Source organism: Nothobranchius furzeri, chromosome 4 (genome assembly GCF_043380555.1).
Source record: "Nothobranchius furzeri strain GRZ-AD chromosome 4, NfurGRZ-RIMD1, whole genome shotgun sequence".
Classification (NCBI taxonomy): Eukaryota; Metazoa; Chordata; class Actinopteri; order Cyprinodontiformes; family Nothobranchiidae; genus Nothobranchius; species Nothobranchius furzeri.
In genome coordinates this window covers 64559447-64578383 of record NC_091744.1, presented here as the reverse complement: position 1 = coordinate 64578383, position 18937 = coordinate 64559447, and the positions used below count along the sequence as shown (strand labels likewise).

The 18937-nt window shown below is 41.8% G+C and overlaps 3 protein-coding genes across 6 annotated transcripts; 1 reads left to right on the top strand and 2 right to left on the bottom strand.

Annotated features, from left to right (window-relative positions):
- The first annotated feature begins 98 nt into the window (after window positions 1-98).
- Window positions 99-4924, top strand: LOC107388509 (protein regulator of cytokinesis 1). 2 transcript variants are annotated; one of them, XM_054732982.2, is made up of 14 exons: window positions 99-240; window positions 871-1003; window positions 1099-1221; window positions 1800-2033; window positions 2103-2273; window positions 2345-2494; window positions 2563-2710; window positions 2799-2935; window positions 3015-3110; window positions 3221-3367; window positions 3462-3572; window positions 3659-3766; window positions 3976-4143; window positions 4722-4924. In XM_054732982.2, the coding sequence occupies exons 1-14, from the start codon at window positions 230-232 to the stop codon at window positions 4791-4793; spliced, it is 1809 nt and encodes a 602-aa protein (XP_054588957.1). In that variant the 5' UTR covers window positions 99-229; the 3' UTR covers window positions 4794-4924. The 2 variants fall into 2 exon arrangements, with proteins under 2 accessions (XP_054588957.1, XP_054588956.1); XM_054732981.2 differs by having other exon boundaries at window positions 1788-2033.
- A 10-nt stretch (window positions 4925-4934) lies between these two features.
- Window positions 4935-6908, bottom strand: LOC107388644 (ubiquitin-associated protein 1-like). The gene is made up of 6 exons (XM_070550349.1): window positions 6823-6908; window positions 6609-6750; window positions 5829-6428; window positions 5576-5746; window positions 5378-5479; window positions 4935-5285 (listed from the first exon to the last, which is right to left on the bottom strand). Exons 2-6 carry the CDS (start codon window positions 6729-6731, stop codon window positions 5151-5153), a joined length of 1131 nt encoding a protein of 376 aa, XP_070406450.1. The 5' UTR covers window positions 6732-6750; window positions 6823-6908; the 3' UTR covers window positions 4935-5150.
- Window positions 6909-7675: 767 nt separating this feature from the next.
- On the bottom strand, window positions 7676-18771 carry clpxb (caseinolytic mitochondrial matrix peptidase chaperone subunit Xb). Of its 3 annotated transcripts, XM_054732975.2 has the most exons (16): window positions 18547-18682; window positions 18346-18425; window positions 17671-17746; window positions 16902-17062; window positions 16696-16810; window positions 14435-14589; window positions 14194-14353; window positions 11708-11749; window positions 10705-10881; window positions 10453-10617; window positions 9756-9844; window positions 9455-9619; window positions 9071-9370; window positions 8849-8941; window positions 8661-8767; window positions 7676-8567 (listed from the first exon to the last, which is right to left on the bottom strand). In XM_054732975.2, the coding sequence occupies exons 3-16, from the start codon at window positions 17723-17725 to the stop codon at window positions 8477-8479; spliced, it is 1875 nt and encodes a 624-aa protein (XP_054588950.1). In that variant the 5' UTR covers window positions 17726-17746; window positions 18346-18425; window positions 18547-18682; the 3' UTR covers window positions 7676-8476. The 3 variants fall into 3 exon arrangements, with proteins under 3 accessions (XP_054588950.1, XP_015819733.1, XP_015819735.1); XM_015964247.3 differs by lacking the exon at window positions 18346-18425 and having other exon boundaries at window positions 18547-18771; XM_015964249.3 differs by lacking the exons at window positions 11708-11749; window positions 18346-18425 and having other exon boundaries at window positions 18547-18771.
- Between the last annotated feature and the right edge of the window lie 166 nt (window positions 18772-18937).

Genomic DNA, 18937 nt, shown 5'->3' with positions numbered 1-18937 from the left:
AACTCCACACCTGAAGATGGCGGTATGGTCGTGAGTCACGCGGGGAAAAAACTCATGACGTTTACACACTGGGCCAATTAGCGCCGAGGTATTTTTCCGTGCAAATTTTAAATTTAGTTGACCAACTAACGAGGAGGTCGGAAATAAATAGTCTTCGTTTTTAAACTCGAAGCGCTGTTTACATTTGAGAAAAAGATTTTATTTCACCGTGGTTGGCTACATTGGTGACATGAGACTGAGGTGAGTGGTTTACTGCCGTAGATATTTCATATAAAGCCTTCATTTTGAATCGGTTGACGTTGATTGTTAGCTTGCTAACACTGACGGGCTAACAGCTGTTTGCAGTAAGGATAATTAAATGATACGTATCACAGTTGACATTATTGAGCTTAGTTTCCTTCTTCAAATAGGAAAAGCAAATGTTGGGCTGCTGTTGGATTATTTGTGTATTAACTTGATCATCTTGCTCCAGGGTTCTGTCTTGATCTCATTCCACAGCCACTTGTATTAGGCGCAAATATTTCACTATCTGTTCACTTAAGCATCCCCATGACTGCAGTCATTGTGCCACGTAGTTTTTGATTTCTGATCCAATCAGGAATTGCCACAGAGGGGTTGAAATGCCCCCACAGGGGTATATTAGGCGATGTCAGCCATGTAAAGGCACTTCTGGAGACCTCCAGAGAGTCAGCAATTATTTTTGTACCCTGTGCTTCTTCTCTGCTTTTTATACATGAACCAAGATAAAATTGAATCACTGCCTCATCGTCTTTATTAACGAAGCTCTGTGATGCTTCTCAGTGTTAAACCTGGTTTTTCGACTTGACATTTCAACTTTAATCATGCTTATAAGTTGTTGCTTTTTCCCAGTGAGGTTCACGCAGCAGAGTCTGTGGCCTACCTGAACAGGTCGCTGGCCAGGCTGCAGGATATTTGGGAAGAAATTGGGATTCCTGATGAACAGCGAGTTCAGAGGACAAATGCTGTTCATAAACACACCAAGGTGAGTCCCACGGCCACATGTTAGTTGATTACTAAGGTTGTTCCTGAGTCCCTCAGATCTAATACGACAGCTCGTTTGGTTCTCTTTGCCTGCAGAGTTTACTGGACAAGATTATCGAGGAAGAAAAGAGCCTGAAGAATAAATTACTGAAGAGCATCGAGGCATGTCGCAAAGAGCTTGCGAACTTGTGCGACGAACTACAGCTGCCTCCATTTGAGGTAGATTTAAATGAATATGTTTTTGCCACAGGCTGTAGAGCCTCCAGTGGGTGATGGGATTTGAGTTGCATGTTTGTGAGGTATCATTCTCTCACTTTTTTCTCTAGTTAAGGACATTTTCTCAATTCCAACTGAAAGTTTTCTTTTGTTATAAAAGAAATTGCTGCAATTTAAGCTGCACATTATTCCGCTTGAAATAAGACAGTTCCTCACGTGACAAGATAAAAATGATGTAACGGGAGTTGCTTTTGTTTGGACCTGTGATTGTCATGCCTCAGATGACTGGGGACCTTCACCTTCCTGCCTTCATTTGCATAAACGCTTGGGAATGCTATTTTATGTTGTGAACATAAAACAAATCTGTTTATAAATTCTTGAAGTGAGCCAAGCAGACAAACACTGCACTGAACTTTAGAGCCACAAGCTGTTTGAATGATTAAATATATCCAGACACATGCCGTCATGTATTTGGGGAAATGTGTGATGGCCTGAAAATACATTAATGGGATACATAAGATGTTTTCTTATCAAAAGCAAATGACTGGTTTCTGTTATTGACTGTTTAGTATTCTGTGCAGGAAGAGGAAGGCTGCAGCACTCTGCAAACAGAGAAGAACAATCGGACCCGTCTGGAGGCGCTGAAGAAGCAGAAGAAACAGAGGATGGAAGAGCTTAAAGGCCTCGTCGCTAAAGACCGTGAGCTGTGTAATGTCATGTGCACCTCCCCCTTTAGTATCGACCAGAGTGCCGTCCCATCGATGCAACAGCTAGAGGCCTATCGCACCTATCTCGCCAATCTCACCAAAGAGAAGGTTTGCCCTTTTTCTCAGTTATTCACTCTAGTTTTTTATGGGGGGGTTATAATATTTTAATCTTTACAGGAGTGTCGTCTTGAAGAATTTGTGACCATCAGAAAGGAGGTCATTGCTTGTATGGAGGATTTGGAACAGCATCCGGAGACCAGTTTTGAAATGGATGTGGTCTGTGAGGATGTGGATGCGTTTTGCCTCTCCAACGACAACATCGCGGCTCTGAAACTTGTTCTCAGTCAGGTCAGTGTCTTCATCTCTTTATTTTGTCACTGAGCAACATGAAACCAGTTGTATAATTTTGTTTCTTCCAGTTGCACGAGCGCAAGGCCGAGAATGAGCTCGTCTGCGCTGGTTTCCGGACAAAGATCCAGGAATTGTGGCAGAGGCTTCAGATTCCTCAGGAGGAGAGGGAAGCTCTCTCTGAACACATGGTCAACTCGAAGAAGAAAAACATTGAAGCTGTAAGAAGTCCACCTGAGGTTGTTTCAGGAAATACATCTACATTTTAACAGCTTTCTTCTGTTTCCAGCTCCAGTCAGAGATCCAGCGCTTAGAAGTGCTGAAAATCCAAAGCATGCAAAGAATCATCAAGGTCATCAGGGAGGAACTCGCTCTTCTGTGGAAGAAATGTTTCTACAGCCTTGAACAGCAGGAGGCTTTTCTTCCATATCATGATGGTAAATTCTTAAAGTTCACGTTTGACACCTGTACAAGCTGCAGACTTCACCAGGAGGACCACAAGTTCAGTGTTTCTTCTCTTGATAGATGATTTCACCGAGGAGCTTCTCAGCAGACATGAGGAGGAGGTCAGACGCTTGCAGAGGTACTACGAGCAACATAAGCAACTCTTTGAAGGAGTCTCAAAATGGCAGAACAGCTGGACCTTGTACCTGGAGCTTGATGTGAGCACACCAGTCTAAAACATGCTGAGAATCATTCTATGTGTGTGTGTTTGTTAATAAGTGTGTTTTAAAATATTAGAAAAAGAATAGCGATCCATCAAGGTTCAACAACAGAGGGGGGAACCTTTTAAAAGAAGAAAGGCAAAGAACCGACCTGCAGAAAAGTCTGCCTAAGGTGGGGTTACGTTAAGGTCGATTCTCTTCAGGTAAATGGAAAAGAAAAGTGCTTCTTTACGGCTTTAATTCTAATATATGTTGGATTGTTGTGTTAAACGTTTGAGTCAGGTGGAGAAGATTCTGAAGGCTCAGATTGAGGCCTGGGAAGAAGAGCATGGCAAAGAATTCCTGGTGGGTGGCCAGAGGTTTCTGGAATATGTGCATCAGCAGTGGGAGAAGCACCATGAGGAGAAGGAGAAGGAAAAACTTGAAAGAGTAGGTTACTGTTTTTTTTTATTATTATTTTCAAAGAAAATAAATCCATATTTGTTTTCAGAACATTATTAACCATTTGATTTTCATTAAATAGCAACTAAAGAAAAGTATACAAACGAAAGAGGAGATGCTGTTCGGGGCAACGGCGAGGACTCCATCTAAACGCCAGATGCCAGGAACTCCAGTAGCTGCAAAACTGAGAAAGGTAGGGAGTCCTCTGCAGGTTGTTCATGACACTGACTCAGTTTACCTGTGAGCGTAAAATTTACCCACGTTTTTTCTTGTATTTAGTTAAATGGCACCTCAACCATCTCTACTCCGAACAGCCTCCTTAGTCCCAGCCTCAGTGGAGCCATGTGCCAGTCCTTAATGCAGAAACCACCTTTGTCTGCCAACAAGGTACACTCCATCATTTTTATGTTTACTTTAGTTCGTCTTCTTTATGTAGTGCTCATAATATCCCCTTTGAAACATCTCCTGTAATCCTCATATCCATAGCAGATGTCTATATATACCTTAATAAGGGTTAACCGTGTGTTTGGTGTGATCATAATTCTTATGATGGTTGTGATGAGACCCAAATAAACACTGTAACTGTGTCCTTGCAGGGTCTTGGACTGCGAACACCAGGACGTGGAAAGATGCCCCTCATGTTGGAGCAAAACAAGGAGAACATCTGCCATGTGAGCAGAAATCCTCCCTGTGACGCACCAAAGCTTCAGGAACCCCCCAATCAAACATTTAACTCCATCGCTGGCTCCTACTCTGAGTTTACGGTAAATTAGGTTTTATTTACATCGGTGTCTTAAAGGGAGCCAAAAGAATGAATATTTACAGATTATTTTATACCAATTTTAAACACATTCATAAAGATCAAAGTTCCTCTTGAGTCATTTCAAAATAAAGAAATAATAAAAACTTCATGAATCTGAATTTTAAAAACTTAAGTAATTATGAAAAGAACTAGAGGCCGACCGATATATCGGGCTGATCTATTAATTTTCTTTTTCTATATCGGTTGAAATTATTTTTAAAAGCAGACATTAAAAAAATATATTTTAAATCGGGCACCTGTGTAGACAATTGCCGCCACTACTAGACTGAAGAAAAGATCGGCCTTAATAATCTGCTTTAGATGTCGTCCATCGGCAACAAAATTCTTTAAAATCGGAATCGGCTTTAAAAAAAACCTGTATCGGTCGGCATCTAAAATGAACATTTTCTCTATGACACTGAACTGAACAAATAAATATATTAGCATTAGAGATTACTCCAAAAACGTAGTATTAAGTGATAGAATAAGTACTAGGAAAGCTGATTATCCGGTTAATGAAATATGAATTTGTCGTTGCAGAGAGACCTCACCAAAGCCTCCAAATCTCATGTCCCATCTGGCCTGTTGAACTCCACCGTCGACTTTAAGTGACGTTAAAAAGCATCAGGAGTTGTGGACAAGAGAACTTGTAAACAGAATGTTGAGGTTTTTTTTTTTCCCCCTGTTTGAAAAATGCTTTCTTTCAGGGGTTCTGTTCGGTGTGTGTGTGTGTGTGTGTGTATTTCTATGGTTTTAAATATTTTACTGCTGCTTTATTTACTTTTAGATCTTTTTCACCTGATGCATTTTATCTGTGGTTCCACTTTATTATAGTAGCTCCATGGCTTTCCCTTTGAACCTGAAATGAAAGCTGCGTTTTTAGTCACATTGAGAATAAAGCTTTTTAAATAACTGGTGATCAGATTGTTTATACTCCAGTGGGTTGTATTCATGCTGCTGATGGCGTCTCTAAGCCATTCGGGTCATGAGTTCTTCTAGAGCCCTCTCACGGTGATTTTCATGAACAAGCAGCACTTCTTTGATTGCACTTTGCTGGAAGCCCATCTCGTTAAACTGGGCTAACAGGTGCAGGAACTCGGCAGCCTGAAACACAAATATAAATGTTACTTGTGTGCATACAGTTTAGATGCATAGGTGCTTTTTAAAATCTAATCTGTTAGAAACGTTGGGATCACCTTGCTCTCACAGTTCTGAAACATTTCCAACGCCTCTTCCACCTGTGCTTCATCATAACCCAGCTGACAGAGATGCTCACTAGAAACCAGGTAATTTAGGATCTAATAACGGGGAGGGAAATTGTTTATGGACCAGTTTTCCAAAGTGTAAATGGCATCTTTCTCATGCATTAGGTTATCAAGTGATGAGAGCCCTACCTTCTCTGGGCTCCGATATCCTGTTTTCTGCAGCGCCAGAATAGCTGTGCGTAACGGGTATCCCCTCTCTGTGATGGTTTCAAGTATCTCCCGCTCCTCCTGGCTGAGAGCTGTCAGAAGTTCTGCTGCAGAGTCGAGCAAAACCCCGTTGGAGGTGCTGGCTGTCAGGACCTGATCAGGGAAAAATGATTCATGTTGGAGTAGTAGAAAGAAAACTCCTCAGTGGTCTATATTACTTCATTCATAAAATTACATTTTTTCTGCGGTTTTTGACCACAGGTCCTGCAGAAGAGGGTCTCTGTTGCTGGAGTTTGGATGATCTGGCAGGAGGTGTGTTTTGGGAGTGTCTTCTACTCTGGGAACTCTGCCTCTTGCTGTTTTTCTGTCCCTGACAGAGAGAGCTGTGCTGTCCCAGGGCCCGCAGAGGCAGCCTGCAGTCTGGGAAAGATGGAGTACCCCTGTGACCCTGGATGATCTGGGGTGTATCGGGTTTAGCTCTGTGTGAGGGGTAGCCCAGGTGCACGTCCTTGACTCTGGACACCAGGTCTCTGGGTGCAGCACTGTGGGGTCGCTCTCTGCTGTTGACACAATGAAGAACACCTTCAGCAGTGGTTTCATCGTCTTCATCAGAATCGGTTATGAGAAACTTGACGGTGCGATGGCGCAGCCAGAGAATGTCTGCAGAGCTCAGACTGTGGCTGCGAGCCCGAGGCCTGGGGACCCACAGATCACTGTCCCTGAGGCTGAACTTGTGAGCCCTCTGGGGGCTGCTGGGCATCAGCCAGAAGGGAGGACAGGATGGAGAGACTGGCCACTGACCGGTTAAAATCCATTGCTCCAGGCTGAATCCATACTGCAAAAAAACATTTGCTTTAAGAAACAAAACATCCTGGAATGCATCAAATATGTTTAAGGACCACTGATAAACACCTGGGTAGCTTCAAAGCCAAATAAAAAAGTTGTGAGGCAGTAAACAGATCAGCAATGTCTGTATTCTACAGCAGCTAGAAAGACATTCATCTAAATGTATAACCTCAGTTTCTTGCAGAATCTGATGGCAGTCTGGAGCAGTAATCTCTGGAGGACTCAAAAGCTGCACTTCAACCCCCAACAAACCCATGGGGGTCTGAAAAGGGACGTCCTCTAAAATGTTCATCACAGCACCAACAAATAACCTGCATCCGAAAAATCAACAAAAAGTCAGGTGTTTCTCGTTACAGGCCGTGCCTTTGTTGCAAATGTCTCACCTGTCTGGATCCACAGCCGCCTCAGTCGTCAGGGGATGCTGGGAGTGAATCAGACAAACATCAGTGTACGTGATAAACCTGATTACTAAGCCTCTGACATCAGCTGAGGGTTTGTTTACATCAGAGGCCTGGTCAGATCTGCCATACAGAGATCCATAATAAAGCCTTGTGTGTATATTTACTATTAAAGTATGTTTAAATGCTTATATCCAGTGAAAAAGACCCAACGGTGCTGCAAATTGTATTCTAATTCAGTTTTCTGTCTGTATAATTTTCCATTGAAGTCCCATGTGTTCACACAGGAGGATTATGGAAATGCTGATGTATCAGGAAACGGAGAACAGCACGATGCTTTGCAGAGATTAGCTGGTTACATAAAGGTGTGAGCTCACCATGCTAGTGCACGTGCCTGCAAATAAACTTCTACCCAACCACTGCATTTTCCATTTATAGATTTTATTTAGATATTTTAAACAATCACAACTTAAGGTTCACTAGGTTTTTTAGGGGTACGGCGGTGTTATAGTTTCTGTAACAGACCTCTGAAGATTTAAATAAGGTGTTGGAAGCATCCCAGGAAGGAAAATGAAGAGGAAAAACTCTTTTAGAAGAACAAATAGCAGCGTAGTTGAGTCAGACACCACCCAGCTGGTGTTTGGATTAAATGTGCATCGAGGTACCTTTTAGTAACAGGATATTACATCACTACAGGTGAAGTAGCGCTCTGACACCAGTGAACAAACTAAGAAAATGACAAACTGCTTTTTTGCAGAAGGCAATTTTAGAGCGGGGGTCCAGTTAAAAACAAGAATCTATAATTATTTAAAGATGGAAAACAAACTTAGTATCCAGATTAGGGGTGTGATTTGTTTATGTCAGAGGGTAGCATCAGCAAAACAGGATATGTCTTCATCACATCAAGTGTGCACAGTCTAATTCTGCTTTGTGGAGCAATACAGAGGTCTGTAAATAAACACTTTTATAAAACAAAGTGGGCTAAAGGAGGAAGCTGAACACTAGAAGAATCATTTCGGCTGAGCTGATCTCTCTCACTCCTTTGTTTGGTGTGCTGGTGTGTTTCTACTCCTCCCAACTGAAGCTTACGTCTCATCAAGCTCACAAAGACGGCCCGTGCAGCACAGCTCAACAGTTACAACCAACTTCACCAAGAGCACCATTATCACAATGGTGGTAATGAAAGAAACAACATATGGATGTGCTCCTGGAATACCATGCCCTCCTGACTTTAAGGCATCTTAACATCACACACACATACTTTTGGTACCCTCCCCCCAGTTCTCATGTGTACAGTAAGACACCCAAATGTCCATGTTTCCCTTTCTATTACAGCCAATCAGCACAAAAAATACAAACTAGCTACAAATACCTTTATGAATAAAATTGCATTATCTTTAGATAGATAAACTGTTAACAATCCCCAGAGATTGAAGTATTTCATTAAGGTCCACGCTGTGGGTGCACCGCTATAGAATTATCTGACACAAGAGACCAAAGGCTGTTTCTCTCTTTACTTGTTCATCTTCATCAGTGTCCACAGTTTATTTGTCAGGTGCAGTATTAAGAGTTGGTAGCAAACTCAGTATCCAAAAGGTTCATGTAATCTAATTATTTCAGCTAAAATGACTGATGTGGTTCAGACGTTAGCAGCATCAGCCTGCCGAGGCCAGTTTTCCTCCTCGATGCCGGAGTCGTACTCCTCCTCTGCAGACTCTTTAGCTGGAGCTCTGGAATTTCAAAGGAAAACCACACCAACATGGATCTTACTGAAACAGATCTATAGTATATGAATAGAAATGACCCTGCTCTGTGATGTTCACCTGACGTATCTGGGGTCTGACTTTCCCTGGACAACCTCTTTGTCCAGCTCAACAGCAACGATGTCCGAGTGCGGCACCTCAAACATGGGCTCAAGGAGGAGTTTTTCCTGTGTGCAAACGATTCCTTTACATTATACAGCAATAAACAAAATTAGCAAATAAAAACACTTTAGCTCAAAGTAACAAACCATAATGGATCGGAGTCCTCGAGCTCCTGTTTTTCTTTCCAAAGCCATTCTAGCGATGGCCCTCAGAGCATCTTGAGTCACGTTGAGTTCACACTGATACAAAAACCAAACTTTAGATTCAATATTTATAACATTTTAACCACATTACATTAAAGTAAAACTGACACAGAAGAGGGGATTAGGTAAAAAACATGTGAAGAGCAGAAATAGGATGACCCTTACTTTGTCCATACTGAACAGAGCCTGGTACTGCGGAACAACAGCATTTCGTGGTTCAGTCAAGATCCGGACCAACGTTTCCTCATCCAGACTGTGCAGAGGAACAACAACCGGGAGGCGGCCGACAAACTCAGGAATCATCCCAAACTCGATCAGGTCCCTGGCCTCAACGTGCTTCAGCAGCCGGTCCTTCTCCTCGATCTCAGCAACTGTGTCGGTCTCACCGCTGGTGTTAGCCAAGTCCGCCGCTGCAGCTGCTCGGCGCCCTTTTCCCAAGTTAGATGGGGTTCCAAAACCCAAATACTGAAGAGATAAAACCGATCACTCAGGAATCTCTCCTGGTTAGAGATTTGCTGACATACTTCATATTAGAAGCGTTACATTTACCTTTTCATTTTTTCTTCGGCTAATTATCCTGTCAAGACCGTTGAAAGCACCAGATGCAACAAACAGGATGTTGGTTGTGTCGACCTGCACCGTTTCACCGCGTAGTTTTCTGGAGTTTTTTTCAGGAACATTGACAATTGTTCCTTCCAAGAGCTTGAGCAAACCCTGAAAGAGAGAGGTAAAAAAAAATACTACAATTGCAAACCTTTATGTTTCTTATGATACATACATTCACAAAGAGACCATATTTTTGTTGTTTTTCTTTTTAGCCTTTGTTACAGCCGTCTGGCTAAAAACTGACCTGCTGAACTCCCTCTCCGCCCACATCTCTTAGCTGATGGATTCCAGGCACACTGCCAATCTTATCAACCTCATCCAGGAACACAATACCTGCACGTGACAAGACAGGACAACAGGATGGATTAATGTCCTACTGTGACAACAGACAGGCTCTGTCTTCCAAGACACGTATGGCCGTCTTTTTTTCATCCAACTGGCACAAAGAAACATCGGGAAGATGATTAGAACAAAAACAACCAGGAATGAAATACAGCAGCTCCTATTTTAACCACGATGAAACAATCCTGTTAGAGATCAGAGAGGTGTAGCGAGGTGCAGCTAGCCACTGCTGAGGATCATTTCTAATTTTACTTCTTCCATCTGAGACATGTGCATCTCTAGGACTGGACTTCAGAAGATAAGAGTGAAAAAGTGGCTACAATGCAACCTGGTAATCATCTTTTACTAGTAGTAATTATTACTCATGGACATAGTTACGGGCATGTTATTATATAAAATACAAATAAACACTGACAACATTCAAAGGAAGCACTTCTGTTTATTCACCGCTTTATTCTAACATGTGGTGTCACCATTGCAGTGTGGATTGTTTACGTTTGCTTGTCCTTCTTTGACATTCTCTTCCAGGTTCTTACTTAACACGTGTTAGTATTATGACACTGGAAATGAAGCTGCTTTTAAATAGTCCTTCTGCCCACCTTGTTGTGCTTTCTCCACAGAGTAGTTCGCATCCTGCAGAAGTTTGGCGATAACCGACTCGATGTCTTCTCCCACGTATCCAGCCTGAGTTAGAGTAGTGCAGTCGCAGATCGCAAACGGAACATCAAGACAACGTGCCAGAGTCTGGGCCAGCAGTGTTTTTCCTGTCAAAATGGCACATTTATGATGGATGCAAGCAAACAAACAAACAGGAACACTGTAATATATTATTAAAGCTCAGGAGCACAAACCTGAACCCGTCGGGCCGAGTAGTATAATGTTGCTTTTCTCCAGTTTGATGTCTGGGTGTGTGGAGTCCAGGACCTCCCCACCCCTCTTCTCCTGGGGAGGCTGCTGGCTGGCCTGCTGTTGCATGGTCGCTCCCAGGGCGTTTCCATGAGGACTGATCCCTGCGATCTGCAGCAGCTCTGCAACAAGTCAAACTCTGCGTTAGCGCTGTGAGCGAGAACTCGACTATCAGCCACAAGTTTGGGGTAAAGAGTCATTTATGCAGAAGCTTGCTCTGAGCAACAGTTTCCATGCATGAGCTAAAAACACGCGGGCAGTTCCAGAGGAGTTCAGAAAAGATGTCTCTGCTGAAAATATCTATGGTCTGAGTGTAGGACACAAGTCTGTCTTGTTTTCGTTGCCTGCCTCCAGTCAGTAGGACTGACCCATGATCCAAAGGTCATGTGAGATGGCCCAGCTTCTGTGTCAGGTTGCATGAAGTTAAAGGAAAAAGTCTTGGGTTGGGGAAGGTCACGTCCAAATGAGACAACGCAGTAATCCAACAAGCCATGAATAATCTGCTGTGTGATAAGTGTGTGTCATCTAGCTGTCATTACATCAGCTGGGACATAAGGACATCAGTAAAGTAGTCGTTCTCCATCTCTGGCGATTGATTGTATAAAGAAAATTAACAAATATCAAATAAATACACAGTTACTTTGTTCAGAAGGAAGAAAAAGTATAAAAGATATTTAGTAGAAAATTAAAGGGGGGAAGCTGCAAAAGTCTGACAGAAATTAACACAATTATTTAGTTTATTTACGCCTTATTTGTACAAACATTAATATCACTTGACTGTCAATCTCATAAGACAGAACACGTGTCTGAAAATGTGCTAAGCTCTGTACATTTTGGCATTTGTGCAACTGACAAACAGAAGAAACAACAGATTAAACGTGACTTTATGTAACTGCTGATAAGAGAAAGGCAGCGGGTCAGACAACAGTGAGGTGGTCAGTCACTTACTTGAGAATCTGTATTCATCCTCTCGTCTTCTCATCTCTAGCTCTACAAGGAGAGGATCAAATCATTTATCATTATGACTACCACATTATCAATGCAGCCGCTGAAGGAACGTCTGAACCACTGGGAGAAATTAAGATTGAACAAATGCCAAATAATACAGATTATTATTTCTAATGTAAGTCAGATGAGACTCTTTAATGTCTTCATACAGAACGTGCAATAAATTTAAATAATCAGACCAGGAGTGCAACAATACAGCGGTCTACATTTATACACTGCTCAAAAAAATAAAGGGAACGCAAAAATAAGACATCCTAGTTCTGAATATATAATTGAATGTGTTGAAAACAAAATCACACCAAAACGATTTATGAAAATTAAATTTATCAACCCATGGAGGTCTGGATTTGGAGTCACGCTCAAAATTAAAGAGGAAAACACTACAAGCTGACCTAGCTTTGATGTAATGCTCTTAAAACAAATGAGGCTCAGTAGTGTGTGTGACCTCCCTACAACGCCTGAGCATGCTCCTGATGAGGTGGCAGATGGTCTCCTGAGGGATCTCCTCCCAGACATAAAGCATCGACCAACTCCTGGACAGTCTGTGGTGCAACGTGGTGTTGGTGGATGGAGTGAGACATGGTGTCTCAGATCTGCTCAATTGGATTCAGGTCTGGGGAACGGACGGGCCAGTCCATGGCACCAATGTCTCGTGTTGCAGGAACTGCTGACACAGTCCAGCCACATGAGGCCAGTAGGCATGTTTCCATTACCAGAACTCCAGGGTAGCTCCTGGGATGGGGAACTTGACCAGGAGATAGGATGTCCCAGTCCTCTCAGCTGTTGTGTGTCCATTCAGATTCAGCCCTTTCAGAACTTGCAGATGTCAGCATATCACGACTACTGTGGCAGTGAGTGATGTCACTGATCAGCCCCAAAAAGCGCCCAAAATAACATTAATAATAATAATAAAAGCATTTATTTTATAGAAGTATATCATAATTATATCTGTTCAGAGGACAAGAGCAGCTCTGAGTTTTGTGAGACAAGCCCAGTTAATTAAGTCTGTGGGGGAATTTCCCCATTTTTCCCAAAGCTGTGAGGGAATTTCACCAAGTTTTCTGGTGTCGGAGTTACATTTCAAATGCAATCGGTGCTGATTTTCTTTTGCTTCCATTCCGCTTCACCAGCTACTCTTCTAATTTTACTGCTACCAATTGTTTTGGATGTCTGCTGATGTCATTTCCTACTGAGTTACAACCAGTGTGAGTTAACAAGAGATTGCGCTCAGCTACTCCAACGGGTCGTTCGGAGTACCTACTCAAGAGCAGGTACTCAGAAGGTTCCTGAACGGCCGTTCGGACGACCCGGTCAGGTGGAGACACGCGGATGTCAGGAGGTTCCTGTAAATCAACCCTGAAGTTCTTGTAGTGAAAACACACCTATTGTCTTGCATTAGGAGGAACCCAGGGCTAGCCGCACCAGGATACGGTCTCACAAGGGGCCTGAGGATCTCATCACGGTACCTAATGGCAGTCGGGCTACCTCTGGCAAGCACATGGAGGGCTGCTCACCATCCCTTACAGAAATGCCACTCCACACCATTACTGATCAACTGCCAAACTGATGTTGCAGCAGGTGGCAGAACTTTGTCCATGGTGTCTCCAGATTCGGTCACATGTGCTCAGTCAGTGTAAACCTGCTTTTATCTGTGAAGAACACTGGGCGCCAATGTCAAATTTGCCAAGCTTGGTGTTCTCTGGCAAATGCCAAACATCCTGCATGGTGTTCGGCTGTAAGCACTACCCTCACTGGTAGACGCTGAGCCCTTAGACCACCCTCATGGAGTCTGATCATTTGAACAGACAGATGTCCATTTGTGGCCAGTTGGAGGTCATTGTGCAGGGCTCTCGCAGTGCTCCTCCTGTTCTTCCTTGCACAAAGGTGGAGGTGGCAGTCCAGTCCTGCTGCTGGTTTGTTGCCCTCCTTTGACCTCCTCCACGTCTCCTGATGTACTGGCCTGCCTCCTGGTAGCACCTCCGTGCTCTGGACACTACGCTGACAGACACAGTAAACCTTCTTGCCGCAGCTCGCACTGATGTGCCATCCTGGATGAGCTGCACCACCCGAGCCACTTGTGTGTGTTGTAGACTCCGTCTACCACTAGAGGTAAGGCACTGCCAGCATTCAAGTGACCAAAACATCAGCCAGAAAGCAAAACAACTGAGGAGTAGTCTGTGGTCACCGCCTGCAGAGCCACTCCTTTATTGGATGTCTTGCTAATTTTCTATAATTTCCACCTGTTGTCTTTCCCATTTGCACAACAGCAGGTGAAACTGATTGTCAATGTTGCTTCTTAAATGGACAGTTTGATTTCAAAGAAATGTGGCTGACTTGGAGTTAAAGTGTTCCCTTTATTTTTTTGAGCAGCGTGTATACGTCTTTGATTGAATCTCATTAACATTTAACTAAACAGAAGTACTTACCACGAGGTGTCAAAGACGGCTGCTTTTCCACCTCGACCTGCTGCCGGTGTCCTGCAGGAATGTTGTTGTAGATGCGCTTGTAGTGATTGTACACGGCAACAGCCAAAACCTTTTTAGCATAAGACTGGCCAACAACGTATTTGTCCAAATAAGCATAAATCTAGATAAAATAAAAACAAAAGAAGGTTTGTATTTAAAACCCCAAGAGTATTTTGACGACTTACCCAATTGGGTTTCTTACTTTCTTGGGTGGAGGAGGGGGTTTCTGAGCAAAAGCCAATTTCACAGCTTCAGCAGCAGACTCCGGTTCTTTGTTCAGGCTTTTCTTAGAGTCCGTCTCAGACAAGACCACGAAAAAGTGGTGGCATTTCTCACACTTTACAAAGCGTGTTGATGCTGCAAAACAATACGTGCAAAAATAACACGTTAACATGCACAAATATTCATATGCTAGTGTTCCTACGTACAGAGCAAAAATAAATAAATTCATTGTATTGTATTAAGATACAACTGAATGATAGTTTGATAAATCTGGCTAAAACAAAAAGGCCAAAACAGAAATATTTTAATAAACTGCCCCAAAATGCTGTAACAATAGTGAAAGTGAAAGATTTTAGCTCATAAAGATAAAATAATTCCTAGTTTTAAATGTAGAAATGAACAGAGCTTGAATATTTCTTCGGATTGTCTGAGAAGTTCCTGAAGGCAGCAGCAGAAATCAGTACATCACTGAAACCCACACTTCTCACGATTATGTTCGTGGTTAGGGTTGTCACGGTGTGAAAATTTAACCTCACGGTTATTGTGACCAAAATTACCACGGTTTTCGGTATTATCGCGGTATTTTTTTTAAACGTGCTACATTTTCACACAATTAAATAAACCCTGTATGTCAGGAACTATTGTCCTCAGTTTGTGTCTACATTTTGCCTAAAATGTGTTATTTTGTAATTATGTTGTTTATTTGTTTACATTTTTCCTCTTTAGTCTTTAAAATACCAATATTTGCCCATAACTTCTTATTTTTGTCTGTTTGATGTCATCATTTTAAAAATATTAGATCAGATGAAACTCAGTACTCAAGTAGCCTTCTAATCAGATACTTTTTTACCCTTACTTGAGTAATAACCCCTATATCAGGAAAATATTGTCCTCGGTTTGTGTTCCAGTGAGCTTTGCAGATTTGGGAAAATGTCATCAGGCAGTAATCATTGTTAAATTCATAATTATTCTCGGAGAGAAACCAACTCTTATCTGTCCCTGGATCCCCGTAATGCATAGCGTCATTTCAACATGGGGGTGTCCGCGACAAGGTTTATATGCAGGTAGCGGCGCTGCGGCTGCTTTATATAGCGACTCGTTGCATTCTCCCTCAACCCAAATCCTCGGATCACGCATTTTAGCTAAAACGCTAACGTTAGCTTGCCTTGCGTTGACTGTAGAGTTGTGGGTGATGGTCACGCAGATGTGTCATGAGATTTGAAGCGTTGCTGCCTTTCACAGACACTTTTTCCTGCACGTGCTGCAAACAGGATAGCCGTCTTCTATAAACTGTCCCTCTGCATTCTTCAAATATCTAAAAGATGCCCGTACTTCACTTTGTCTTCTTTGAGGGATAAAAAATGTCCTCCTGAGCGCTGCCGTCTCCTCCTTTGGCCATTATTTCAGCTTTAGCTTCAAGAAAGTTTTGGTTGTAAACAACAAAGCGCGCATGTGCCGCCGGCAACTTCAGCAGATGATACGGTGGCTGGTAAGGGTCACCGCGCCTACATCACAGCCACGGTGAACCCACCGAGATAATAGTTTTTTTAAAAAGACGGTTATTATTATTGTCAACTTTTTTACCGGGGTTTACCGCTACACCGGTTACCGTGACAACTCTATTCGTGGTCCATGTTGTTGTGCTGGTTGTACTTCTTCTGTTTACCAGTCTCACAAGCTTTGAGATACAGGAAAATGTATCAGTTTCTGAAATGACTCCCTAACAAAAACACACATAATCCTAGCCTGATAATCTGTTTCTTCTCGTTCCTTGTTGTCAATGTTATCAGTAAACAAAAGCAGTTTTTATTGACAATAAAACTCTTTTTGACTCTTAGCTAGGATATTAGAAAATTAAAGCCTATTTCATATTTTGATATAAAATATTTATTTGATCATACTCGACTACATTCCTTTACAAACACAGACTATCATCCTCTAAAAGGAAAATGACACATTTTAGTTTTATTTTTGCTGACTGTCATTTCAACACACATGCCACTACTACTGCAGGCATGTTCAAATGTGGCACTTGGCCTGTGCAGCCCCTAACTACATTTTCTAGGATTATGATATACTTTGTGTGCTCAGATTTCTACTAAAATGGCGGCTATTTTTGAGCAGTAAAAATAAAACATAAAAAACAAAACCTCTAAGCTTCATGCTACTAATAATTTATTGTGTAGTGTTGTCTTTGGGGATGATTGTAAAAACTAGTTGAAGTGAGAGAGCTTTACTTACATACAAAGGTCTCTACATGTGTGCAGGGGTCTCCACATTTAGGACAGCGTAGCTGACTTCCACCTTTGCCTGATCCTCCAGAGCCTGATGGTCTCTTTCCCTCGCTAACGCTTTTCTGTGCACAGAAAACAGTGATAAATAACATGTATGTGTCTCCAAAGCTTTCTATTAACAAACTAAAATGGTGTACAGCAGATGAAGGTTACCTTTCCACAATCATTTCCGCCGTCTTTTGTAGTCCCGTCTTTAGCTGCGTAACAGACAGCTGTCTCAGAAAAAGTCCGCACACACACTCGTGGATGAAAATAGGTTTCCCGAGAGCCCTGCCGACTCAGAGAAAACAGCTGGATTCTGGAGCACGACAATCCTGTAAGACCAGCAACATCAGGTGTGCAAAATAAGTTACAATTAATAATATTCCATGTAGGGCAATAAGAAGCAGGTAAAAGCTTCCCAAAAATGTTTAAACTGCTCCTTATACCTCACACGCAACAACAAAAACATGCAAATGAACAATTCCTTAGTCAGTTTTTATAAAAATAAACACAAAGGAAAACTACATTAGAAATCCTTTTAAATTTTCACACATTACTGAAATAAAAACAGCAGATGATTCTGAAATGTGACGATTTTAAGTGGCAGGAAACGTGCATGTTTTTGATAATACTTTAAATTTTGATCAGTTTAACATCTATAAACAGATAAGTAAAACTCTGAAGATTTCACGGGAGCAACAACTCAGTTTTGGGTTTATTTTTGTGTTAAATCTACAAATTCACCACTGAGCAACACTACAAAGGGCTGTGTAACATAACAGGACAAAGTAGGGTTGGCTTATCTATAGCTACTCAACTCTTACAGTGTCTTTTTTTCCACCTGCTGTTGACATCAACTACATTACTGCCATAAAAAACAGTAATGTAGGTTAGCTGGAGCAAAGGTCAGGTGACTTTAGCCATACTTTCCTTTTCTTACCTCTGTGGGCAGTGCTAAGGAACAACCTTGCTGCTGAGGTGCATGTACAGGACATCTCTCCTTCTGTTTGAAAATCCTAAAAAACGTATTAAAAGCCATTTAATACAGAACAACTGATGAGGGTAAATAGCAAACAGATTACAAAAACAAGCAGAAGAGGCTGGTGTCCGGCCAAAATCTGTGTGTTTACTCTTGGACTACATTGGAATTTTAGATAATTTCATTAGTGTTGTCTGATGTGTATAATTGCCATGATCTTCTAAATAATTGAAACAAATATACGGACAGCAGGGCATTTTACACAAAAAACGAATGTGTTTACAACAGTGACCATATTTAAATGTCATTCCAGAATCTTACTGGCAATAAAATTACATTATGTTCCATTTAATGTAAACACTATAGTACAAACAAACGTGAAACATGTTAAATAATAAACAGAGTCCGATAAAAACTGTCAAGCTACATATTTTGCCTTCCCATCAGAATCGTGGAACATTTTATTCCTTCAACGTCACAGTTAGCATTAACTGAACAGGTAATAAACTGTGGAAAAATACAGCCGTGCAGGTCGTTATCAGTGTGAAATTAGTCTTTATAAATTAAATGCAACGTAGAGACTGCTTTACCCTAACTTGTGTTAATTAATAACAATAAAATAATAAATTAACCTACGTTATTAGTCGCGATACTTGATGGGTCGCTGTTAGCTACCTGAGCTAGGCCCAGCGGCCAGTGGGAAATGACAAACAACCCTGACAGAAGCCAATGCCGAGCAAGAGGTGAGACAAAACAACTTCACACTTTAACTAAATAATTTAATTCTCAGCATTAAATTATTACTCAGCATTTAACTTGCTTGACAGTTTTACTCACAATTTCCGATGAAAGCGTCTTAGCAGCACCCTTGGATGCCAAAATAAGAAAAATATGCTAGCTCACTACGAAAACTCTCTCGTTTTATTTTGACAGGTCAGTAACTCATGCTAGTTCTATAGGACTTGTTAAATATACCAAGAAGTTTGTTCCTTCAGGCCGTTATTTCCCAGGTGGGACACGGCCCAAAATGATGTAACGCCTGCTGTTACAAACTAGGTTACATCGAGCTAACTTACTAGCCTAGTTGCAAAGGGAAGCTAGCACAAGATGTTTAAACATGTAAACAGCAAAAGTAAGATGGACGTTCTATTCATGTCTACGTAACTTTGCTTATCCAGATATTTTGAGATCCAATAAAAACAAAAACGACTGCTGATGCGTTCAAAAA

Excerpts from the sequence above, each read along its gene's own strand:
- LOC107388509 (XM_054732981.2), top strand. Across the intron at positions 2,274-2,344 it reads TGAAACTTGTTCTCAGTCAG|TTGCACGAGCGCAAGGCCGA; the intron begins GTCAGTGTCTTC and ends TGTTTCTTCCAG. Across the intron at positions 3,767-3,975 it reads CACCTTTGTCTGCCAACAAG|GGTCTTGGACTGCGAACACC; the intron begins GTACACTCCATC and ends GTGTCCTTGCAG.
- LOC107388644 (XM_070550349.1), bottom strand. The coding sequence starts at position 6,731 with ATGAACATTTTAGAGGACGTCCCTTTTCAGACCCCCATGGGTTTGTTG. Across the intron at positions 5,747-5,828 it reads TCAAAAACCGCAGAAAAAAT|GTCCTGACAGCCAGCACCTC; the intron begins GTAATTTTATGA and ends TTCCCTGATCAG. Across the intron at positions 5,286-5,377 it reads TTCAGAACTGTGAGAGCAAG|GCTGCCGAGTTCCTGCACCT; the intron begins GTGATCCCAACG and ends TTTGTGTTTCAG.
- clpxb (XM_015964247.3), bottom strand. The coding sequence starts at position 17,725 with ATGTCCTGTACATGCACCTCAGCAGCAAGGTTGTTCCTTAGCACTGCC. Across the intron at positions 17,063-17,670 it reads CCTTAGCACTGCCCACAGAG|GATTGTCGTGCTCCAGAATC; the intron begins GTAAGAAAAGGA and ends CTGGTCTTACAG. Across the intron at positions 10,618-10,704 it reads ACTCGGCCCGACGGGTTCAG|GAAAAACACTGCTGGCCCAG; the intron begins GTTTGTGCTCCT and ends CCATTTTGACAG.